The sequence below is a fragment of the Orbicella franksi genome, chromosome 7 (genome assembly GCF_964199315.1).
Source record: "Orbicella franksi chromosome 7, jaOrbFran1.1, whole genome shotgun sequence".
Lineage (NCBI taxonomy): Eukaryota > Metazoa > Cnidaria > Anthozoa > Scleractinia > Merulinidae > Orbicella > Orbicella franksi.
Genome location: NC_138151.1, coordinates 3,250,908 through 3,272,292, shown reverse-complemented (window position 1 = coordinate 3,272,292; position 21,385 = coordinate 3,250,908). Strand labels below are relative to the sequence as shown.

The following is a 21,385-nucleotide window of genomic DNA, read 5'->3' as shown; positions in this document are numbered from 1 at the left end:
ATATTATGAATAGATCGCAAAAAAGGAAATCTTCCTCACATTTCATGTAGTGCATAATATATCAAATGATACAACTATAAGTTGCGTCTGTTCGAAATATTTTAACTAAAAGCCCTTTTAGATACCTAAATGAAAGATTTCCCTACTTTTTCATAAACCTCAATTTGTGAAATCCCTACCCTTTTATATATACCAGAAGGTTGAAATAGGTACCCCTTTCGGACGCAGCTTCCTCGTATATATAGGCCGTTATAAGGAGTACTTGACGGAATAGAGCGTCTGGTTCGACAGTTCCAAAAAGTCCTCGGAAAGTTTTAACACAAGGTCACATGCCTAGGAAAAACTTGGCCCCGCGTTTTACAGTGGTTAACCCTTGAAACATTTACTTTAAAAAACGTTTGCATGCAGAAGACCACGCAACGAAAAGCTCCAAAAGGCAGAATATAAACTTTATTCAAACGCTGTATCGATTTACATTTACATGCTTAAATTCTGACACGACAAACAAATTACTTTACAAATCATGTCAGACGTGTTTAACTATCATCATTAATCGTATACAGTGCAAATAGATATTACAATGATATTTTAAAGAACTAGGAGTTGACGCCTAATTCCGTAAGGCCATTTTGGAACATAAGATTGGGCTTCCTTATTCCTGTCCGAATCATCGAAGTTGTTGTAATATGCAAACTACCTCTTTCAGTTTTCGTCCGAGAGACTTACATCTTATCAGCCTGTAGTAAAAACGCTCCGAAAAAGGTACCCTTTCCATCCAACTTGACTGCCGTGCCATTCTTTGGAATTTTAACTGTCAAAATATCGAATTTCTCAAGGTGGAAAACTCCTCCATGGTAAGTGGTATTTCCCCAGTTGCCCCAACTTTTCATGATCATAGTATCATGTAGGTAGGTAGTGCGGCCAATGATATCCCTGCGTGCGCTGTCAACACCATCGTAATACATTTGGCTGTATGCGTAGTAGTAGCCGGACCTCTGCACTAGAATTTTTGATCCTTGGTGAAAGGAGATATTGCCAGTTTTATCGTTCAAAATCCATCCATCGACTACAACGTCATTTTTTTTTTGTGAATATAGCTTTTCCCCCGCCAACAAGATGGATGATTTCACTTCCCTAGGAGAAAAAAAACTAGTAAGCTAAGAAAACAGATTCTTCGAGATCAGATATCAAATGGTCAAGGAGGAGAAATTAATTTTGGATAAAGAAGATTGTAAAGAAGAAGCGTTATGTATGCCTGCTATTACTATGGGTACACTTCGGTAATGGAAGAGGGACTCCCACATAATAATTACGACGGTGCTTTTTGTACCTTTTAGGGGTTAAAAAAGCGGGTTTGGTACCTCTACGGCTTCAGGAATGGTCAAATTACAGGTTTTTAAACAATAGCCTGTGCGTTGTCCTTGACCTTTCAAAAAAGTTAAAGGACAACGCACTATTGTTGATGAGATTGCGGTAAGTACACGATTCTGTCACGCTATTTATAGGGTGTTCAGCCTAAAAAGGGTCACAGCAGGAGCTTTCGCTGTACCGTTTTAGGGTATTGAGCCCAAAAATGTCAATGTCAGTTAATGTATTGTTTTAGAATTGGTACCTCATAGGGATTAAAAAAAAAAAAACATTTCAAGCCACACCCACAAAACACAATGTCAGCGGCACACAGTGACGTAGATTTTGGTCAAGTATTGGTGTCAGATTTAGATAATTCAGCCATATTCACCACGTTACGAACTTGAAGGCTTCAGGGAAAACGAGAATTTTGCTATAAGCGAAGACTTCATACAATGGCGATCACCCCTTATTCATCGTTTATGTTTTGGAAAAGTCTTCACTTAAAATGGCACTAAATAAACCAGGTATTGAATGTTCCACTAACCTTTCTCGCTGCATCAGAGTGTGTTTCGCTACGTCAAGTTATCTCCTTGAAAGACAAGATACTTAATCCAAGAGATGAGACGGCTATAACGCTTACAACAAGCATACTACAACATATCAAGAGCAGTACCGGAGACTGCAGGAAGAGCTTCTGTTTCTTGTCTTGATTTTCCATGGTTAATAAGTGTAAACAAGCAATTGAAAATTCATTGAAAGAGTTCATCAGTGCAAGCTGCTTATATACACACCAAGAGCGGAACAAATGTTCCATAAATGGGTCCAACTCTTTGCAATTTATTTACTTTTTTGAGAAAAAAGCTACAACACGTAAAAAATAATCTAAAACTTCTCTTCAGTTCAATTTCGGGGTTACTTTCTTACAGAGCTTTGCACTTCCTCATCAATTCCTAACCTTTTAAGAACTGATTGTAATTATGATCAGCCCATGTTCCGACTTCCTTCCTTCGAATGTCAGAGAACTACGCTATGCATGTAAAACAAGGGAGTCTGTCCTTTTACTAAAATAAACATATACCACAGATTTTGAACGAGTAAATTAACAAACAATTGAGAGCCATTGAGCGCTAGGAACTCATACACGTTTCTGATATGTCATCGATAAAGCGTTCACTTATCGAGGTAAGAGAGATATTATTCAAAAGCGGATGTTGAGAGCTCCGAATCCGTTACAGAGTAACTAAATTAAATTGTCCGGTGGAATACCCCATAGCCACAAAGGATAGTTCTAGAAAAGCTATACCACATAAGACAAACACATTCATGTTTTCACAAAGTTAGCATGCATGCGAAGAAAACAGGTTGCCAAGACTTGGCTTCAGTGGAAATAATTATTATGGTGTACGGAAGACCCCTCTTGGCGAGTGCTTTGGATTTCACGCAATCGCCTAAAACCGCAAGCGGCTCTACAAGAAATATCGGAAATTTCTTGTTTTGGAGTTTAAACTGACAAAGATCGTTGTAAGTAAATCTGTTTAAGTAATTCTCTTTAAGCCACTGAAAGTTAAGCTTATTCTTGAAATGATGATATCAATGACTGTCGGTCAAACTATCAAAGGCTGTGTTCGATGGCCTTTTTCTGGAAAAAAAAATGGAATAACCTCTCTTGCTAACCGCTACCATTGCAGAGTATACGTAATTTAGTATTTCAAGCATTCTGCTGGAGAGAGCTAAATAGAAGGAATTATCTAGAATAATGACGTCACTGCCTTTTCGCGCGGTCCCGGCCACATAGAGATGGCGAATGCTGGCGTGAAAATAAGTGTTAAAGTAGTCGTAAATACGGTTTCGCTCTTTAAACGTATCTCCGGGAGGGAATACCCGACGAATTGTGCGAGTTTTACGTCAATAAAATGTAATACAGTATTTTCTTGGATGTACAATGAGGTACAAAAATGTTGAGACAATTCGCAGTAAATTCTGTTTTCAAGCGTTCTGGAAACATTTCGCCCCCTCCCTCCGAAAAATGTTAATGTTCTTTTTTATTTTTAATTCCAAACCACAGCAGCTACACAACGTGAGTATAAGAGAATTATCGCTAGATACATTTGAAATAGAATTGAAGGTTAACTATGGCAAAGTTTCATATTCTAGAAGTGTCTCAACTATACTATTGCCTCCCATTGTAGCTTAGCTTTTTATTGAAAGCAGTAACGACCCTGAATTGTAAAATGTCTGGAATTCACAAATCATATAGGATTGTTCGTTGTTCAGTTCATTCTTGCCTATTGAACTATCTTAGTCACATTTTGATTTTAAAAAATAGAATGTGGCGCTTCACTTCTGTGTTCCGGTATACAGTTAACGCAAGTCCTTTTATAATTTTTTTGAGGTTACCAATTTTGGGGGCAAAACCTACAGGTCATAACTGCCAAATAGCTACTACTTTTTAAAATTATTTTCACCGAGAGATACCACCTTTCTAAGCTGACTCTCGAGTTTCGATATAAATAGCAGATTTCGAGGAAATTGCTTGGGGCGAAAAAAGTCAGTGATTTATGCCATGGCCATCAATTCAAAGCACAGTCTATAATTATGTCCAATAACGCTTAAACCTCTTAAGGGACAAAATCTTCATTCTCTGTATAGTTTCCACTTACAACTTGTCCGACCGAGTTCAGAGTTTAGTTCTGATTGTCAATTTCCTTGCGACTTCTCATTTGTCTCATTTTACCAAAACAAACCTGCGACCACTAAATTCTGGATGCAAGGTGATGGCAAGAATCGGGCTAACGAGAGATTTTTGTCTGGTTGGGCTGAGTCACACTTCAGCTACATAGTCTCTGGTATTGCAGACTCTATGGCGTTTATTTGTATTGCTCTTAACAGTTCCGTTGCAGTTCTAACAAACAAAGTTTCTGAATTGTTGATACCGGCTTCAGTGAGTTCTTTAATTCTAATTTAGGTCGAGTGTGAAATGAATGTTACAATTCAGAAATGAATCAGGTCGGGTAAAGTAATTTTAAAATTGGTTACTAAAACATAAATCACAGCATTTACTATTGGATTCAACCGATTAATTCCACCCAATGAAAATATACACACTTAATAGATACACACTTTATTTCAATTACATTTAATGATTAATACAAATGTAAAACTGATCCGATAGTAGCATTGGGCTAATTTGGCACGATCAGTTATTATCAGATTACTTAAATGACAAAATAATACATGACAAACAACTAGAGAGACGAAGAAATAAAAAAAATATTAACATTACTTTTAAATTAGTTCTACGCTAGATAACTTAATCTGAGGATAACAACGTGAAAAGAATAACATGTAGGCATCAACCATTTCATCAACTTGAGTAGAGAACAACGAATCATATTTGTGTTTCTTTAAGGCTGCAGTGATTTGGGGAATATCAATGTAATCATGATGCTGTTTTAGGATATCAATCAGAAAGGAATAGAGTTTAGCTTTAAACTGGTTACAATACAAAACATATGATATTTTTTATACTTAAGAAAATTAATCGATTGCAACTGTTTGAGTTCTCAAGTGAAATTGATTCTGTTTCTTGTGTCAATGCTGCATTATCAGGGATATCCTTTAGCGTGATCCAATCAGGGCGATTCACCAGGGTACAATAAAAATGTTCCGAAAAAGCTGGCATCACTTTTCATGTTGTACTGCCGGAGGTACGGTATACGAACTGATATGGTGTCGTTCACGCGGAGAAGGAAAACTCCACCGTGATATCTGGTGTTATCCTTTGTGCTGTCATTAAGAGCGCTTCCAACACTCTCCATAACCCTTTCATTGTTGACGTAAGTTTGGTGTGCCATTAAATGTGTGCGGGCGTCGTTATAGTACATTTGGCTGTATATGAAGTAGTGTCCGGTTCTACCGACTATGATAAAACCTTGGTCGTATTTAATGGCGCCCATCTTGTCACGGACGATCCAGTTTGTTATCACATGACTAACTGTTAACAAAACAGATGTTCAAATCCTCGATGAGTGAAGTGTGAATACAGTGTACTCTGGAAAAGGGCCTTTTCCTGTCCCTTCCGGCAATCTCTTAGGGATAAGTCCTGAGATCACAGCCATAACCCCAGATCAATTTAGATATTTATGAAAAACACTGCTGACTACTAACTACTGGTCTACGTTTTTTTTTTTTTTTTTCTGGTCTCAGTGACGTCCTTTCTATGTCTCTCTCAAACTCATTAATAATTCATCAAGTTTAGACAAAGAAAGTTATCACCGTGACGGTGTTTAGATATCTGATCTTAATTAGCATAGTTTTCTACAATATAATTTCTCTGTTTTCTCCTTAGTTTTCGTTTCCATTGAGAAGTTATATCAAACACTCAAGACAGTGTTTGACCACATTTCCAAACACCTCGAAGGTCGTCAAAAATACTCCGCTGCGCGTCGTTTTTTTAACTCTCTTCTCGGTGTTTGGAAATGTGGTCAAACACTTCAGATGTAATATATCAAACACGGTCTTCCGTGTTTGATATTTTACATCTTAAGTCGTGCGCACCTCTTTGGCATTGAACACGGAGCGATCCTATATAACGAGGCTGAGGTGTTAAGCCTGCCAATCACAAATCCCTACGGACGACCAATGCTCCCATTTGATTGGCTTATTCACTCAGGTCTAATTTTAGCGCGTTTCGCGTTGCCACAAAATTCTGGGGAGCGACGGGTGTAATTTTCTGTTTTATTTTACAAGTAAGCAATGCCTTTTCAACTAAATAAACGATAGCTTCAGGAGAAGAGTTAACAAAGAAAATTGACTTTTTTAATTTCAACTTCATAATTTTGTTCCTCCACTTGCGAAAGCCTATCGAATGAATTCGAGCTGTTCACTCAAATTTATAAAATGCCTTGTCTAGTTCTTTTGATGCCATGCTCCTTCGAGAATTAACGCGATTGAGAAATAGGTTTGGAAACTAAAACTCGTAAAAAAAAAAAAACAGATACAAGCAGACTGCGAAGGTAATATATCATATCTACGGTAACATGGTTATTCTTCAGCCGGTTACCTAGAAGAGATTCCATAAGGTGAACATTGGCTACTGTTGTACTCTTGCTGCTAAAATTCAGTCGGCCTTTTACGAACGCAATTTTTGTTTTTATTGCACTCAGCCATGAGTCTTCCTTCTCCTGTCTAACGTCAATATTCAGGCCAAATCTCACTTTGCCATTTCTCTAGTTCTCTTGTTTCTTCGCGGTACTTTTTGTTTGCAGTTTCGTTGCTCTGAATATCATAGAACAGTTCGAGGAATAACTCAGCGTTGTTCAATTTGCATTTTGTTTGCATCATCGTAACGCTCATAAATCTGAATAATTTTAAATATCCCACCAAAATCCGTCTGTGTTCACAGGCTAACCAAATTCACCTCTTACGGGATTCGCTTTCGTTCTCGGCATGCTGATATAAATGGAAACAGATAGCTCGTTGATCGCAGGCATCAGCTTTGTTATTTTAGTTAACGGCGAAAATTTGAATGTTCCGTGAAGTGACGTATTTCTCTTCTATGTTATTCGACCGTTATTTCGGCATTCCAACAAAGTGCTTCAAAGGTGGCGTGTCCTTACCTTTTATAGGATCGCTCCGTGTTTAATCGTCGCAAGGATTAGATCTCATGAAAAGCAAAAACCGTTTAGCATGAATTCCTTGAGCTTAAAATCTTCAGGTCAGTGGAACAGAAAGGGCAGTGGATTAATTAGACGGTTTAATAATAAACTTCACCTGAGGTTACGGTTGCCTCCTGGCTAAAGATATGTTATTTTTATTTTTATCATTATCATTATCATTATCATTGTCATTGTCATTGTCATTGTCATTGTCATTGTCATTGTCATTGTCATTGTCATTGTCATTGTCACTGTCACTGTCACTGTCATTATCATTATCATTATTATTACTTTACTCACGAGGATTGCGAAGGTTTGTATCATCTCCACTCAAGTAGATGCTCTGTCTCACCTGGAGAGTATAGGTCAACAAAACGTATGAAGCACATCACGATTTGAATGGATAAAAATAAAGAAAAAAGGGAAAATGAAAGAAACACATTCAGGCTAAGTCAGCAAGGTCAAACTGCGCAGAATGTAACATGAGAATGTAACACACATTCATCAGTCTCCCGGGTTTTCAACAACAACAGCAACAAGCTTTACTACCAGATTAAAAGTTAAACTTAAATTACAGTATAATATATCAATACAAATGAAGGTAGCATTTACTCACAATAACTTAAAAGCTAATCGAGCTGAGTAAAACTAAATAATGTTTACATATCGGATGTAGGTTGGCACTAAAGCTTGAGGAATGTAAGTGTAAGGAGATTTTGTGGTATCTTGAGGTAAATTCCAAAAGTAAGGATACTGTGCCGGGATACTGTGGCGTCGCAGTTATTGACCGAAAGATAATATCAATTGCATCTATACAACCGACTCGCGCCTACACTAGGCTAGAATAGTTTCCTGGGATGTTCAAATAAGGTTTTCATCCTAGAACGAGAAGAACAACAAAATTCTTACCGATGCTGGTGACGTCGTCGTTGTTTCATCTACAAAAGAAAATAATGAGATGCCTAGTTAAAGGGAGAAAGCAAACTACAGCCGAAAAGAAATGAAGCTCCAAAATGCTCATCAGCTAACCAACGTTAGAGGCTATCGACGAAGCAGGTCAACAAACCACGTGAACGAATTCACGATCGAAGCAAGCTTGCAAAGCACCTTGAAGAAAGCAATGGTACCTACTTTTGTTAGTGGGCACATGTTCTGCGCATCACGCAAGGCATGGTTTACACGATACGCGCGCGCGAGGGTTGACATTGACGTAATTAACTACGCTACCAACTACGCGACTAAAATGAAAGCAAAATGTTCCTACTGTGAGCAAATCAAGTTTAATGAATCTGTACGAAAACTAGGAACACCAGGATAGCAATCCCTATACGACAGAGAGCTGTTGTTTAAAAAACAAATCAAAAGAAAGAGAAGTCAATTTCGGATCTCCTAGTTATGGCTCGCCCTGAGCGTGTGGCATTTGGCCTCTCATTGGCATCTTCCTCCTCTGAATTGATGAATGCAAGAATGACGTCATTTGAGTCATCTTCTCCCCCAGAGTCAATGGCATCACTGTCATACTCATCATTGTCACTTTCATCTGTTTCACTGCTGTCAGCACTTGCCCTGTTGTCATTTTGTGTCAATGTCCTGGCATTTCTCAGTGTTGGTTGGCCAGCTCTGAGAGGACTCTTCTGCTGCAAGCATGAATGTCTTACAATTGCCTTTACTTTCTCACTCTTGCTGCTTTTTAAATGCGCAAAATTCCAAAAACCGCAGAAAGTCAAATGAAAGAAAGAGGAAGCGGACTGAAAACAACGTCCAACGAGTTTATGGAATCTGTGTTGGAAACCCGCTAGGAAATGATCTTCCACAATGCCTTGTGTACCCTCCTAGAACGGCCGTCCCGGAAGAGTGTATTAAAGTTGAGGATGTTGCCACGTCGTTATTTAGAAGAGATGGGCTATACATCGCACAGCTCTTGGAAGGGAATTATTTCACCACAAACCTTGAGCAGGAAGTCAGAGATTATGTTTACACCTTCATGTACCCTGAAGAGTACACTCTGACGGAAAGCATTGCTGCTTCTTGCAGCATTGGTGAAAGAGACTCCCATAGCACAAGCGGCGACGAAGAACTCGATGACAGCGAAGATGAAGATGAGTGCCAGTGAAAGTTGCATTCGAAAATAACAGTGTTAAATACTTCTTTTCAGTAGCTACAAATGCTTTTTGTGGCCAAACGTTTTTTTAAAGCAGAAGGAAAGTTTGTAATAAATTTGTATCCTGCCTTCTATGTTTATTCTATAGCAATTTTTTTGATATTCAAACGTTATGCCATTTTAAAGTTTTACTAAAATATTTCACGTGACCCCCCCTTTTTCCCTTATTTTTTTGGGATGGCCCCCCTCGAAAGCCATTTTTTTTCGCATGGCCCCCCCTCCAAATCCCACCAGCCCCCCCTACCTTATAAAAAATGAACGGTCCCTAAGGTGAAACCTTAAATGTCTGTTTAATTAATTAATTTCAATAATTAATTAACTAACTAGTCTAGAGGCAAGGAAGTAGTGAAGGTGAGGTGGGAAAGGTACCTGTGTACTCTACGTAAAACATATTCCACCTAGTTGAGTGTGAACATCGCAAAGCTATACATTTGTTTCAGGTACCCTGTGGTACTATTCTCTATAGAACAAAACCAATTTGTTCTGATTAGTTAGCGTTCTGGTCTTCTATATATTAGGTGGAGATACGTTTTATACGGGATCACACACAAATGTTGGGTGCTTTTCCTTATGCTTTTCGAATAAGCGCCTCCTTCGAATCTGGTATTATTAATAAGCGCTCCTGTTCCAATAAGCGTCCCTGTTCTCATATTATAAGACTTATTAATATTACCGCATTACAAAAACAGTGGTATTCGTCTGAGTTTCTCAACTTTTATCTCCGCGTGAGTGCATAATTCCTCTAAACTAATGAACTTTGAGGCGATTGCTCGGTTGTTTCTCGAAAAAGAAATAAGCGCCCTGTCCCGAATAAGCGTCCTCCCTTGAGATATCAAAAGTGAATAAGCGCCCCTGGTGCTAAATCGAATCATTACGGTGGGCATATCTCTTGTTTTGGGACGATCTAGAATTAACCTTTTATGATGAATTTAAAACTCAAAAATATATAAGGCAAGAACTAAAACAGAAATGTTACTAAAGGTAACCTTCAACTGCTACAGTAGAACTAAGTTCTTGAATTCCATCAAAAAATAAACAAATCATTCAATCAATAAACAAGTTAGACTGTTCACAGCCCCTCTATTTATGCACGCGAATGAAAAAGCGAGCGAAGCGCATGCGAAGTACGCGGAGGTGGGGCTTGCGAGCGAAGTGAGCAGGAAGAATAGAGAGGCTGTAGACATCTTTGGAAAAAAGTGGACTTATCAGGCTCCTCCCCCTGTTATCGCCTTTTTACTAACAGCTCCACCCTTTGACAAATTAATTAAATCGGACCAATAAAATTTGAGCGGTAAAATGGCTTGTTTAATTGATTTCAAGTGTCAGTTTGCGAACAAAAATACGCACGTGTATTTGTGTGTCGAGATGTCGTCTCAGACGACTTCTTTAACTCCGAAGAAAGCTGCTAAAAGGGGGAGAAAACCGAAATCAAATAGTCCTTCCGATTTTTGTGGGATGTGCGTTGTTTTTTTGCTATTCGCTTGGGGAATCTTGGTAAGACGTCATACATATCTGTGGAGAATATACAGTCAAGCCTGTATTAGGCGGACACCCTCGGGACCCATGCTAGTGTCAGCTTAATACAGGGTGTCCGTTGAAAGCACCTTGCCTCAGAATTCGTCTTAATATTCCTCAGTATTGAAAGACCTTGAAAGGGTCAAATAGCATTCTCGTGAACGGAAGAGAACTCGGAAATACCGTATTTCCATAAACAATGACAAGTATATGAGGTAAAGCGATTTAAGTATACAGTAACAGTATCTATATTGATCGAATCATGTGAAGATTTACGAAAGCAAACAAGAACAAAAGTTCTGTAAAAATAAAACCGAATAACAAAATATTGCATTTCTGTGACAGCTCAGTTTGTTGACCGATCTACTAACACGTGGACAAAAAATCATGCATTCTTTTTGCAGTGTCCGTTTGATACAGGTTTCTAACAATAGAAATGACCATCAAAGTCAAGTTAAAGGTGTCCGCGTCGGCTTAATAGAGGTGTCCGTTGAATACAGGTATTTTTTACAGTGAATGTGGGAAAAGGAAAATGGAACTTGCACTGCTGTCCGTTTAATAGAGGGTGTCCGCTTAATATGAGGTCAGGTTTGACCGTATTCAGAAGATGTTACACGGTGTGGTACTCGTCGACTTCAAAGAGCGTGACAATTGTTTAGCGGAGAATCTTCTTTCTATAACATGTTTTGGGATTTTGCATCCAAAAAGTCCTCCGCAGTCTTCCGAAAACAAGCTCGTATTTCGCTCCTCCAATCAGCAGAAGCACGTCGTCCTTTGTTGACAAAACGATGGAAAGAATCCCAAGCTCTTCCATCTCTTCTGTTTGTTCTTTCATGGTGCTTTTGAGTGACGAAACAATGAGAACAACAACATTAACAACATTCGCACCGTTTGCATTTCTTTTGCCGTTGCGTAGAGTTGATATATCAGACTTTCCTCAAAGCCGGTCGGCAAAATTGCAATAACGTCTTTCGACCGAAGAAGATGAACAGCAGCCTCTTCCTGTTCATCTTTGAGCGAAGAAACGTTAAATTTTCTTTCAACAGGCTTCTATTTTAAAAACAACCGCTCCATTACGAATCACAGTACGTGTCACGTGATGACAACTGCTGCAAGCCGCAAAACGTGCCTGAACGCAATCATGATCAGTCGTTGTCAAGGTGATGACACTTTTGTCGCCTTTCAACCAATGAGAATTTTCCGTTTCTGGAGAAACGAGGAATTCACTTTTTTCCAAAGATGTCTACAGCCCCTCTATTTATCTCCGTCCCCACCCCCTACCCAGTCAAGTATTCCGTTTTGCGCTAGCGTCCAGTTCTCTCGCGATTCTATCCGCGCGTTCATCGATGGAATTAAAATACGAGAAAACAGAGGGCTGTGAACAGTCTATAAAGTAAACAAATAAATAATTCTAAAGAGATAACTAAATAAATCAATTTTAAAACAAGTTGGGCAATGGCGTGCTTTATAATGTCGATAATGTTGTGTTCTGTCATAATGACAATTGATGAAGAAAAAGACATCTGTTTACCTTGTATTTCTGCATCTTTAAGCAGAAACGCTCCAAAAAAGGTGCTCCTTCTGTCCATGGAAAATCGCCCAGCGAATGGTACTTTAACAGAGACAACGTCGTCTTCCTGAAGTAAGAATACCCCGCCATGATACTTGGTGTTGTACTTCCTTTCGGCACTAATAACGCCCCCTAAACTTGTCATGACCTTTTCATGATTGATGTAGGTGTTGTGACCCATCAGTATGGTGGTGCCATCATAGTAATACATTTGGCTGTAAATGTAGTAATAGCCCTTTCTCTTCACCTCAATGTGCCCGGTTGATGGGCTGTACATGATATCTCCGTTGATGTGCTTAACGTTCCAGTTGGTTATAGCACGGGAGCTCAGATGATGGAGAACTGCAAAGAAATCACGTGATTATTCAGTAACATTTTTGCGTCAACGCTTCTCTTGGTGGAAGAGGGGCAGAGGCGTCACGTGACGACTCAAATTAAAATAACAGCTTCGGAATTTTGTCACTTACATGAATTTATTCTGAATAAATTGCTGTTCTGTCGAGAGGAGGTTAATCTATAGATTTAGACAAGCCTAACAGCGGAGCTCCTGATTACAGCTATAATAAAGTTTCCATATAACGCGCGCTCTGACAGGCTGAAACAACGTGCTTAATCAGAGAACTGATGCACGGGATGATGATGGTAAGTTGGCTTTCAAATTTTTGCTTCGAAATTATAACAAATTTGACCCAAATTAAACGTTCCTTATGACTCAAACAAACTAATGGAAACGAGCTATTTGTTCGCAGTAAATATGGCAGCGCGGAGACCATTGTTAACCGGCAACAGTAGCGTGAATTAAAACTCTACTAAAATAACACATTTTGCTAGATTCCGACAAAACATGTAGCCGGCGAAATAAACAAATTCTCAACCTAGCGAATGCTTCGATAAAAGACATTATATTTGTTACGAAGGCAGAAATTATAAAACAACGACAGAAAACACCAATTGAGCAATCTCTGTTTATGATGACAAGCTATATTTTTGTAAAAATGCTCGAACAACGCTTACATACGGTGTAGTAACGCTCGTTTGCCTACTATCGATCTCCGGTCATTACAGCCAAGTGAACCTCGATGATTTCGTATCATCGTTCACCCGACGAGTGATTAGTTGAAAGCTTGCTTGATATTCTCTCCTGCACTCGGAGTAGAACTAGTGGAAGCAGTCTAGTCTTTCAAACTTTGACGTTAGTTCGGGCAATCTCGCTGCAAGCGGTTGCAAGCCGCGAATAACTGTAGCTCCTTTCAAATACAACTCAGCATTTCGCATTTTTATCCGGAAGCTTCGAGCTCCCTTTTTCGTAATTTCCATCGGAAAGTGCACGTCTTCATGACCCACAATGCCGCCGGATTCCTCTGGACTAGAAACCTTTAGATCCTTATTTAAAAATTAAACTAAAAAGCAAACTTTGAAGGCGTCGATCTTCTCTCGAAAGCCACTCTAAACTGAAAACTTAGCTGAAGTCCAGTTTGTGATTTACAGCTGTCGTCTCGTTAACCAATCAAATTATTTGAGCAATTCTAACAAGGATTGTGATTGGCTCATTTTAGCTTACTTTATCAGAGAACAGATGCACACTGACGCTACTTTTACTCGTTTGGAAAATAAAGTTTGGTTTGAAAATTCAGCCGAATGCGTGGGGAAATTACGCGCCGCTACCTATGTCGAGCATGAAAAAAGAGTTGCATGGTTTTCTATTTCTATACATGCATGTAGTTCCGCTCCTATAGTTATGGTACTTCGCTTGGCGGTCTTTGTAGCTATTCTAAAAACTGAATTTGTCTGTGTATTTATTTTTTCCTATCACTTGGAGAGTTGACAGAGTTAGTAAGCATTACATGCTTCTGATATATAAATATCTATTTTTTTAATTTCTCTGTTAGGTTTCGTTTATGGCTATTTACGGGCGAAAAAATTAAAGAAATCGATGTTTTTGAGTTAGTTTTTGCCAAAAAAAATACTTCTTAGTCAACGGATCTTGACTTTGTAATGAACGGGTGAGCGAGAGATGTACGTATGTCAAACCAATCAGATTGGGGCTACTATAAACAACCAATCAAATTACCACTTGTAAAGGTGAATCGTCTGTGTGAAGATTTCATCCCGATTTTAGAATGGCTATCTTTGCTTTTCTACCAACAGAAACAGGTATTCTTGTATTGGCCTTATTATGACATTTCCGATGCTGCGTTAACTATGGTTAAGCCCAGGACTTTGTAGATGGGTGTTAAAAGAGTTCAGAATTCGATAATCAGCCGAAGAATCATAGTCTTTGGCATACGCTAACATGTCATCAAAGCTTTGCTTTTCGTATTACATGAAATTTCGAATGAAATAAGCTGCTCGACAACTTGGTGATTTCCAGGACAGAAACGATCATTTTTAGTGTAAAATGCACTATTGGAACGGTGAGGAGCTTTCGTCCGTGATGGTATTCGCCAGTCCAAACCATCTATGTTTGCGCAATTATTTTTTGTGGCGCTTAGTGCAAAATGCACTATTGGAATGGTGAGGGACTTTCGTCCGTAATGGTATTCGCCAGTCCAAACCATTTATGTTTGCGCAGTTATTTTTTGTGGCGCTTAGTGCAAAATGCACTATTGGAATGGTGAGGGACTTTCGTCCGTAATGGTATTCGCCAGTCCAAACCATTTATGTTTGCGCAAATTTTTGTAGTTTGTAAATGCAAGACATGTAAGTCTCAATTGAGTAGCGCCGCTCACAGAGTAATAATGTCTTCTCGTTGAAACGTTTCTTGGAATCAATACTGAGATACTCATTTGAAGTAGTTTTCTCTGTCAAAAACAAAGAAATTACCGACGGCTAGTTATGAATGAGAACACTGCTGAGCTTTGAAATTTGTTTTTTGTTACAGGTAAATGTAACAAGATATTTTTTCTTTCGTTTTGAAACAGATTCCTTGCGCGTTCCTTACGTCTCTCATAAAGCGACAATTTTTTTCTGTAACTGACTTTTTGTCTCCAAAAAGGCTCTCAGGCATTGGGAAGGGTAATGTGACAAGAAAACTTCCCAAACTCTGCAGATTTCACGGCATCTTATATAGCATTCTTTCAAGTCTCAAGTTAGGTAAAGCTGTTTACCTTCAATAATGTCGTCTCGTTTACATGGGTTTTGAAATCGATAATACTTTGAAGTGGTTCTGTGGAATATCAAAACCGAATAAACCTACGATCATTGCTGGCAACAGAATAAGACCATGCTGTGTAATGAGATTTTATAATTAAATTGGTTCTTGCTGTAAAATGAGTCAGAAAAATATTCCAGAATCAAAACCTATCTGCCGTTTACCTTTAGCTTCTGTAAGAGACTGTATTATGTTTAGCTGTCTTACTGGGAACAGTTCCATGTAGTTCTAAACCAAACAAAGCCACTGATCGATTATTAAAATCAAACCTTGATAAAAGTAGGCTTGGTATCACATTTCCTATGGTGAAACAAACTCTAATTTTTTTTCATAACTGTTTATCATAGCTATTAAGAGTCCACTGAGTGCTGCTACCTCCAGGGGCTTTTAATTCACAAAAAATAACTCTTGCACGCCTTGCGTGCCTGTCTTTAGTTTTCTGCCACGAAGTTCTGATTCCTTTCGGTTTTGACTATATCTGCTTCTAGCCCTAAGAAGTGGATGGGGGAAGACGACAACGCCCGCGCTTATTTCAAACTTATTTCACTTAAACAGTTACGGCCAAATTTACTGACTTTTGCAAAAATTTACTCCGAAATGTTTTATTGCGTCATTTTGTGGTTACTCGTGTGATTTGACTTTTCCACAATCTGTCTATTTCGATTGTTTTTTTCTCTCAAATTTGGGTAAGACTAAAACTGCCTCTGTCGGTGGTTATTTTAAATTCTTTTAACTTCGACTTTTTACGTACAATTTTTTGTTGCGATATGACTTTGGGTTGCTCTGCATATACCACACAAAGTTCCGATTGGTGAAACTCTACTCTCTATATCCACTAACTTCAACCCTACACTGGGGTTTTAACACGTTATGCCGGCATTATTTTGAGCATAGTAGTGAGGCAAGAGAATTGAGCATTATGCCGGAATAATAGTGACAAAATCTAGCTGATGGTTGGGGACCTTAAGCAGGCTAAGAGAAATATGGGCAGCAGTCACTCACCCAGCACATGCCAACAGATTGTCAGGTGAAAAATCAAAAGAACAGAAAAGCACTGCAAGAGAGAGCTGATTGTTATAGGACCTCCGATAAAAAAATCCAAATGGCTACATTACTTTTTTGTCCATTGCCAACCAGGTGGATACTCTCACGGCTCTGAAAGATCAAAATTTAAAGCAGTTTAAATGTAGACAGTGGAGGACCTTCAAGAGGATATGAATGTTGATCAGTAAGTGTATTACTTACCAAAGATCCAGGAAGGCCACGTGGTCCTATTGAAAAATGAGAGATTCAGCGAATTACTTACCTGTATTGTTCACGCTTCATAAATTTTATATTGCCATAAAATTAATAATCAGAAATAAAGTGGATAACTTGGGGACAGGGCATCAACTGTTTGTTCGCGTGTGGCTACGAGCTGGACTCAAATGAGCCCATAGAGACCCTCTACTATTCCTAGATCAAAACGTTAGCTAAATCCTCTTCACATAGGAACGACGAAAACGCAAAGAAGTAGCCGTCTTTTTGCTAAGAGCCCGGGCACGCTGCTAAGCTACTCACTATCTACAACAGAATAAACAGTGAGTAACGCAGCCAATAACAAAAGGCAATCGTGACAGAACGTTAGTAGATTTATACCAAAAATAGATATACATTGCATATAATCCATCATATAGTTTCACTCGCGCGATTGGTCTTAACGTGTCACGTGACTGAATACGCTCTCGGAAAACTCTTCGCTTCTTGGAACAGATAATGTTCACGGACAAATATCCGAACAGATTTTCGCACCAAATGAAGGCTATTGCTTATAAATTTCACCTGGCGGTCCCATCACTCCCGGCGGACCACTGTCGCCGCGGCGTCCCATGATCCCCTCCGGTCCAGGAGGTCCCATAGGTCCAATAGGTCCTAAATCACATTGATTAAATATTTTGAAAATCAAACCAAAAGTCATTGATGAAAGGTTTTGTAACCTGATATTATAAGTTGTAGACCTGGAATTTGGATTTAAGTCGGCCGGGAAATCGGAAATTAATTATGAAGTAAGTTTAAGAACTGAACTAAACCCCTGAACGTCCAAGTAATGCAAACGTAGCGTCCATCGTTTCTAATCATTTTTTTTCTGAAATGTCATGGGTTTTTTCACATGATGTGACTTCTAGCGCTAACTGTCACATCAGTTTCTCTTTCTCCTACTTAAGTTGAATAAATATAATAGATGATTGATATAATATATAAACAACCTCGCCAAGAATTAGGTTTGTGTGGTTTTCATTCGCGCGTTATTTGTGTTTTACCCAAATATACAGAGCTTTGTATGGAGACGCCATGTTGGTGAACATGGCGTCTGTAAAGTAACGTACCGAAACATATGTCGTTCAGTTTTGCTATTGAAACGAAAAGTTATTGCTCTACAGTTACGGGCATATTGAAATTAATACTTCTTCTAGTACAAGAACTGTTGTTGTTGTTGCTGTTGTTGTTGTTGTTGTTGTTGTTGTTGTTGTTGAACTTCTAGTTAGCAAAAACGTAAGTGATTACTCATCTTTTGACCTGCGCGACAGCCTTCTCTGGCCGCCATTTAATGTCACGGAAAGCCAAAGCTTAGAAATTCAAACGTGCTGTATTACAAAACGAAGGACCCCGTCGAGCTAAAACGTTGTAAAACGTCAAGTTCTTAGAGGGTCTTCTACCTGATGAACCTCAGAAGGATAGGTAATTTTGTATTTTGAAAATTGACTACTTAACATAAAAACCATCAATAGCTGAGACTTTACGATACCTACGGGCCATTTACATGATGACTTTATTTAACTACAACTACCAGAATCCTTCACTTTTCCATGTTAATTAAGGTACTTGTTACTCTGATTGTTTTTTAAACCCCACTGGGGCTTCAAAATGTAAATATTAAAAAGTAAAAACGAAAGGAATTCTGGTTGTTGTAGTCAAGTGACGCCTGCTATTTTCTAGTATTCTGTCCACTTCATGTCTTTAGCTTTCATTTACCTGGATTGCCAGATGGGCCAACATGACCGGGTTTTCCAGGCTTCCCCTTCTGACCTGGTCTCCCTGGGGCTCCTTGATGTCAAAGATGAGGAAAACGGAAACAAAATTACAAAATGACTCTGGTCACGGTGGGAGAAGTCACGCAATCTCATCACCATTAAGCGCCTGCGTGGGAAGCTACAGTAGATTTTTGTTGACAATTGTTATGAGAAGCCCGGCATAGTCAATCGAACCCAATCGAACCCAATCGAACCCAATCGAACCCAATCGAACTGTATTTCAATCGAACTCAACCGAACTCAATCGAACTAAATCGAGCTCAATCCAATATATTGAGTTTGTTTCGGTTCGATTTGTTCGATTGAGTTTGATTGGTTCGGAAATCGAATTCACACAAAGTTCGGTGTTCGATTTAGTTCGACTGCCGAACTCAATCGAACTCAATCGAACTCAATCCACGGATTGAGTTCGATTGGGTTCGATTGAGTTCGAGGAAGCAAGGTGGTTAAAGCATATTCAGAGCGACGAGAAAGTCCATTCTTATTTATCTGACGAAGGAATCGCCTGGAGTTACAGTTTGAGTCGAGCACCATGGTGGGGTGGCCAGTTCGAGGGGCCGAGTGGTCTTTTCAAGCGAGCGTTCAATAAGACCATTGGAGGCGGTCTGCTCTCCCGGACCGAGCTCTCTGAAGTTTTTCACGAAGTCGAAACTCAGCTGACCCGTCGCCCGCTGTCTTACGTTGAAGATGATGTCCAGCTACCGCTCCTCACTCCGGCCTCCTTCTTGTTTCAGAGATCCATTCGCCTCCCCGAACAAGAGCCATGGAGAGAGGAGAACGTAGATCTTCGCAGACGAGCAAAATACCTGAAGTCCTGTAAAGATGCATTCTGGAAACGCTGGTCTAGAGAGTATTTATCCGCACTCAGAGAATGCCATAACTGTAAAGAACACGGCAAGCCGAGCACTCTGAAAGTAGGTGATGTGGTCATTGTGCGTGGAGATGAAAGAAATCGTGGGAATCGGTCGCTATGCGTGTTAGTAGATCTGTTCGAGGGTCATGACGGAATCGTGCGAGCAGCGAGACTTCGCGCAGGGAAGTCTTTCCTTGAAAGGCCTGTGCAACACCTTTTCCCATTAGAGCTAGCGTGCCACAACGCGTTACAGTTACAGGATACCTCAGGTCTAAACCCTGAGCCACGACCCTCCCGTTCAAGACGAGTCGCCGCAGTTGCTGCAGGTTTGAAGATTCAAGACGCTTTCCAGGAGAAGGAGATGTAGAACCTGAACTGTTGAACTCAGTAGTCATTCGATCGTTTGATGAGCATGAACTTAAGTAGAAATTTCAAAGCACCTAGTACGGTTGTGCAGAACTATTAATAATCAATTAAGCCTCTCGATTACCGCTGCTTTGTGAATTTGTGATTCAAGCGACATGAGTTTCCGTTTACATAGTCTATGCTTTCTTATAGAAACTATATGGGGGAGTGTGTCGGAAACTGCACAAGCATTCGTCTTTTTGGTTAGGGTGATCGGGTGATCGTTGATTGATTATTATAATGAGGATTGTTATCTCAAGGTTTGCCAGACAACAGTAACTTGCCAGACAACAATAGCTTTTCTCGGATTGTGAGAAGTGTGGACGCCTTTCTTGTATTTCCCACTTTCGATTGACTATGCCGGGAAGAAGTAAGCCCAGGAGACAGACGTTCCAGTGAACGAGATGCAGATCCACTCTTAGGGACTGACTATTTGTTAATTGACATCGTGAAAACTCTCTCTTAAAATAGGGAATTGTTACTATACAAAAAATTAGGACCACTGACCAACGCAAGTGCATGAAGTTTGAGCGCTCCTACTTATACGCACTTCCTCTGACCCCTGTAACATACACAAAGCTCACATTAAAAAAGAAACAATTCTTTAGACTGTGGCAATACCGAACTCTTGTCACTAAAATACAGCCGCGTGCAAACCGGAAAAGAAACCTCTTACCTGGATATCTCGAGCATTGTTACCGAGTTGTAAGGTCTGAATGAGTTTTTCATGTTCACGGATTTGGGTTTTCAGCCAGCAGAGTTCTTTGTGAGTGTAAACAGCAAACACAAGACCCGCGCAGGCTAACAACATACAAACAAGTAAAACAGGTAGAAGTTGACCTCCGCTTTGCTTTTCTTTCTTTTCCATGGCGGTCGTAATGGAACAAAAACAAAAACAAGCAAGATAGCACACTGCGTGTGGGTAAATTCCCTGAAATCTTGGACGAACTAAGCTGGCGCTAAGCCAGATATGATAGCAATAGCGTGACAGTGTTTTTATATAGTGATGAGACTTGCATATCCCTCAACATCATCGACAACACCTCTTGTCAGCCAGGAAAACTAAAACCATCGCGTGAAGATTGTGCTCTATTTTTTGAGCACGCAAGACTCTTTCTCGCGGTAAAACAAAAGCTTTCTCTTCATGTTGGACGGGAATATGATCCTAAACCCGACGGGAATATATACAGTCGAACGTCTCCACAACGGCCACCTCATAGACAAAAGAGAGTGACCGTTATGGGGAGGTAGAGGTGTAATATGTCATCTGTTTTTTTCGGGGGAGGGGGAGTGGGGCAAAATGTTTATTCTTAAAGAATGGTTTTTCCAGCAGATAAATACGTAACACAATCAAAATATATCAATGAAACAGAAACCATGCAAATAGAAAACAGAGACCAGTGACGCGCATTGAGTTTTGCAACCGTTTTACCATCGAAATGGGGTTTTGTGACACCGTTCGTCAGTTGTTGATTAAATTGGCTGTTGTCGAGAGGTTGTTTTGGCCGTTGGGACGCCTCTCTGGGGACGCGTTTCTGGGGATTTGAGCTTCAGATACTCTCTCCAGATCCCAAGGTTTTAAGATATAGAGGGTGGTAAAGGTATTTTCGTGATTTGTGAATGGCCTAATTTTTTTCTCGTGAAATGTGAAA

The 21,385-nt window shown here is 39.6% G+C and overlaps 1 protein-coding gene and 1 long non-coding RNA gene across 4 annotated transcripts in view; one reads left to right on the top strand and one right to left on the bottom strand.

Annotated features, from left to right (window-relative positions):
* Positions 1-21,385, top strand: part of LOC145493200 (uncharacterized) — an 82,247-nt gene that overhangs the window by 9,223 nt on the left and 51,639 nt on the right. The gene's annotated exons all lie outside the window — the stretch shown is intronic.
* Positions 4,979-21,340, bottom strand: LOC145493161 (uncharacterized). Its single transcript, XM_081472564.1, has 10 exons — positions 20,410-21,340; positions 20,241-20,295; positions 18,417-18,488; positions 17,226-17,315; positions 16,650-16,675; positions 16,520-16,559; positions 12,215-12,595; positions 7,917-7,945; positions 7,308-7,359; positions 4,979-5,344 (listed from the first exon to the last, which is right to left on the bottom strand). Exons 1-10 carry the CDS (start codon positions 20,599-20,601, stop codon positions 4,983-4,985), a joined length of 1,299 nt encoding a protein of 432 aa, XP_081328690.1. The 5' UTR covers positions 20,602-21,340; the 3' UTR covers positions 4,979-4,982.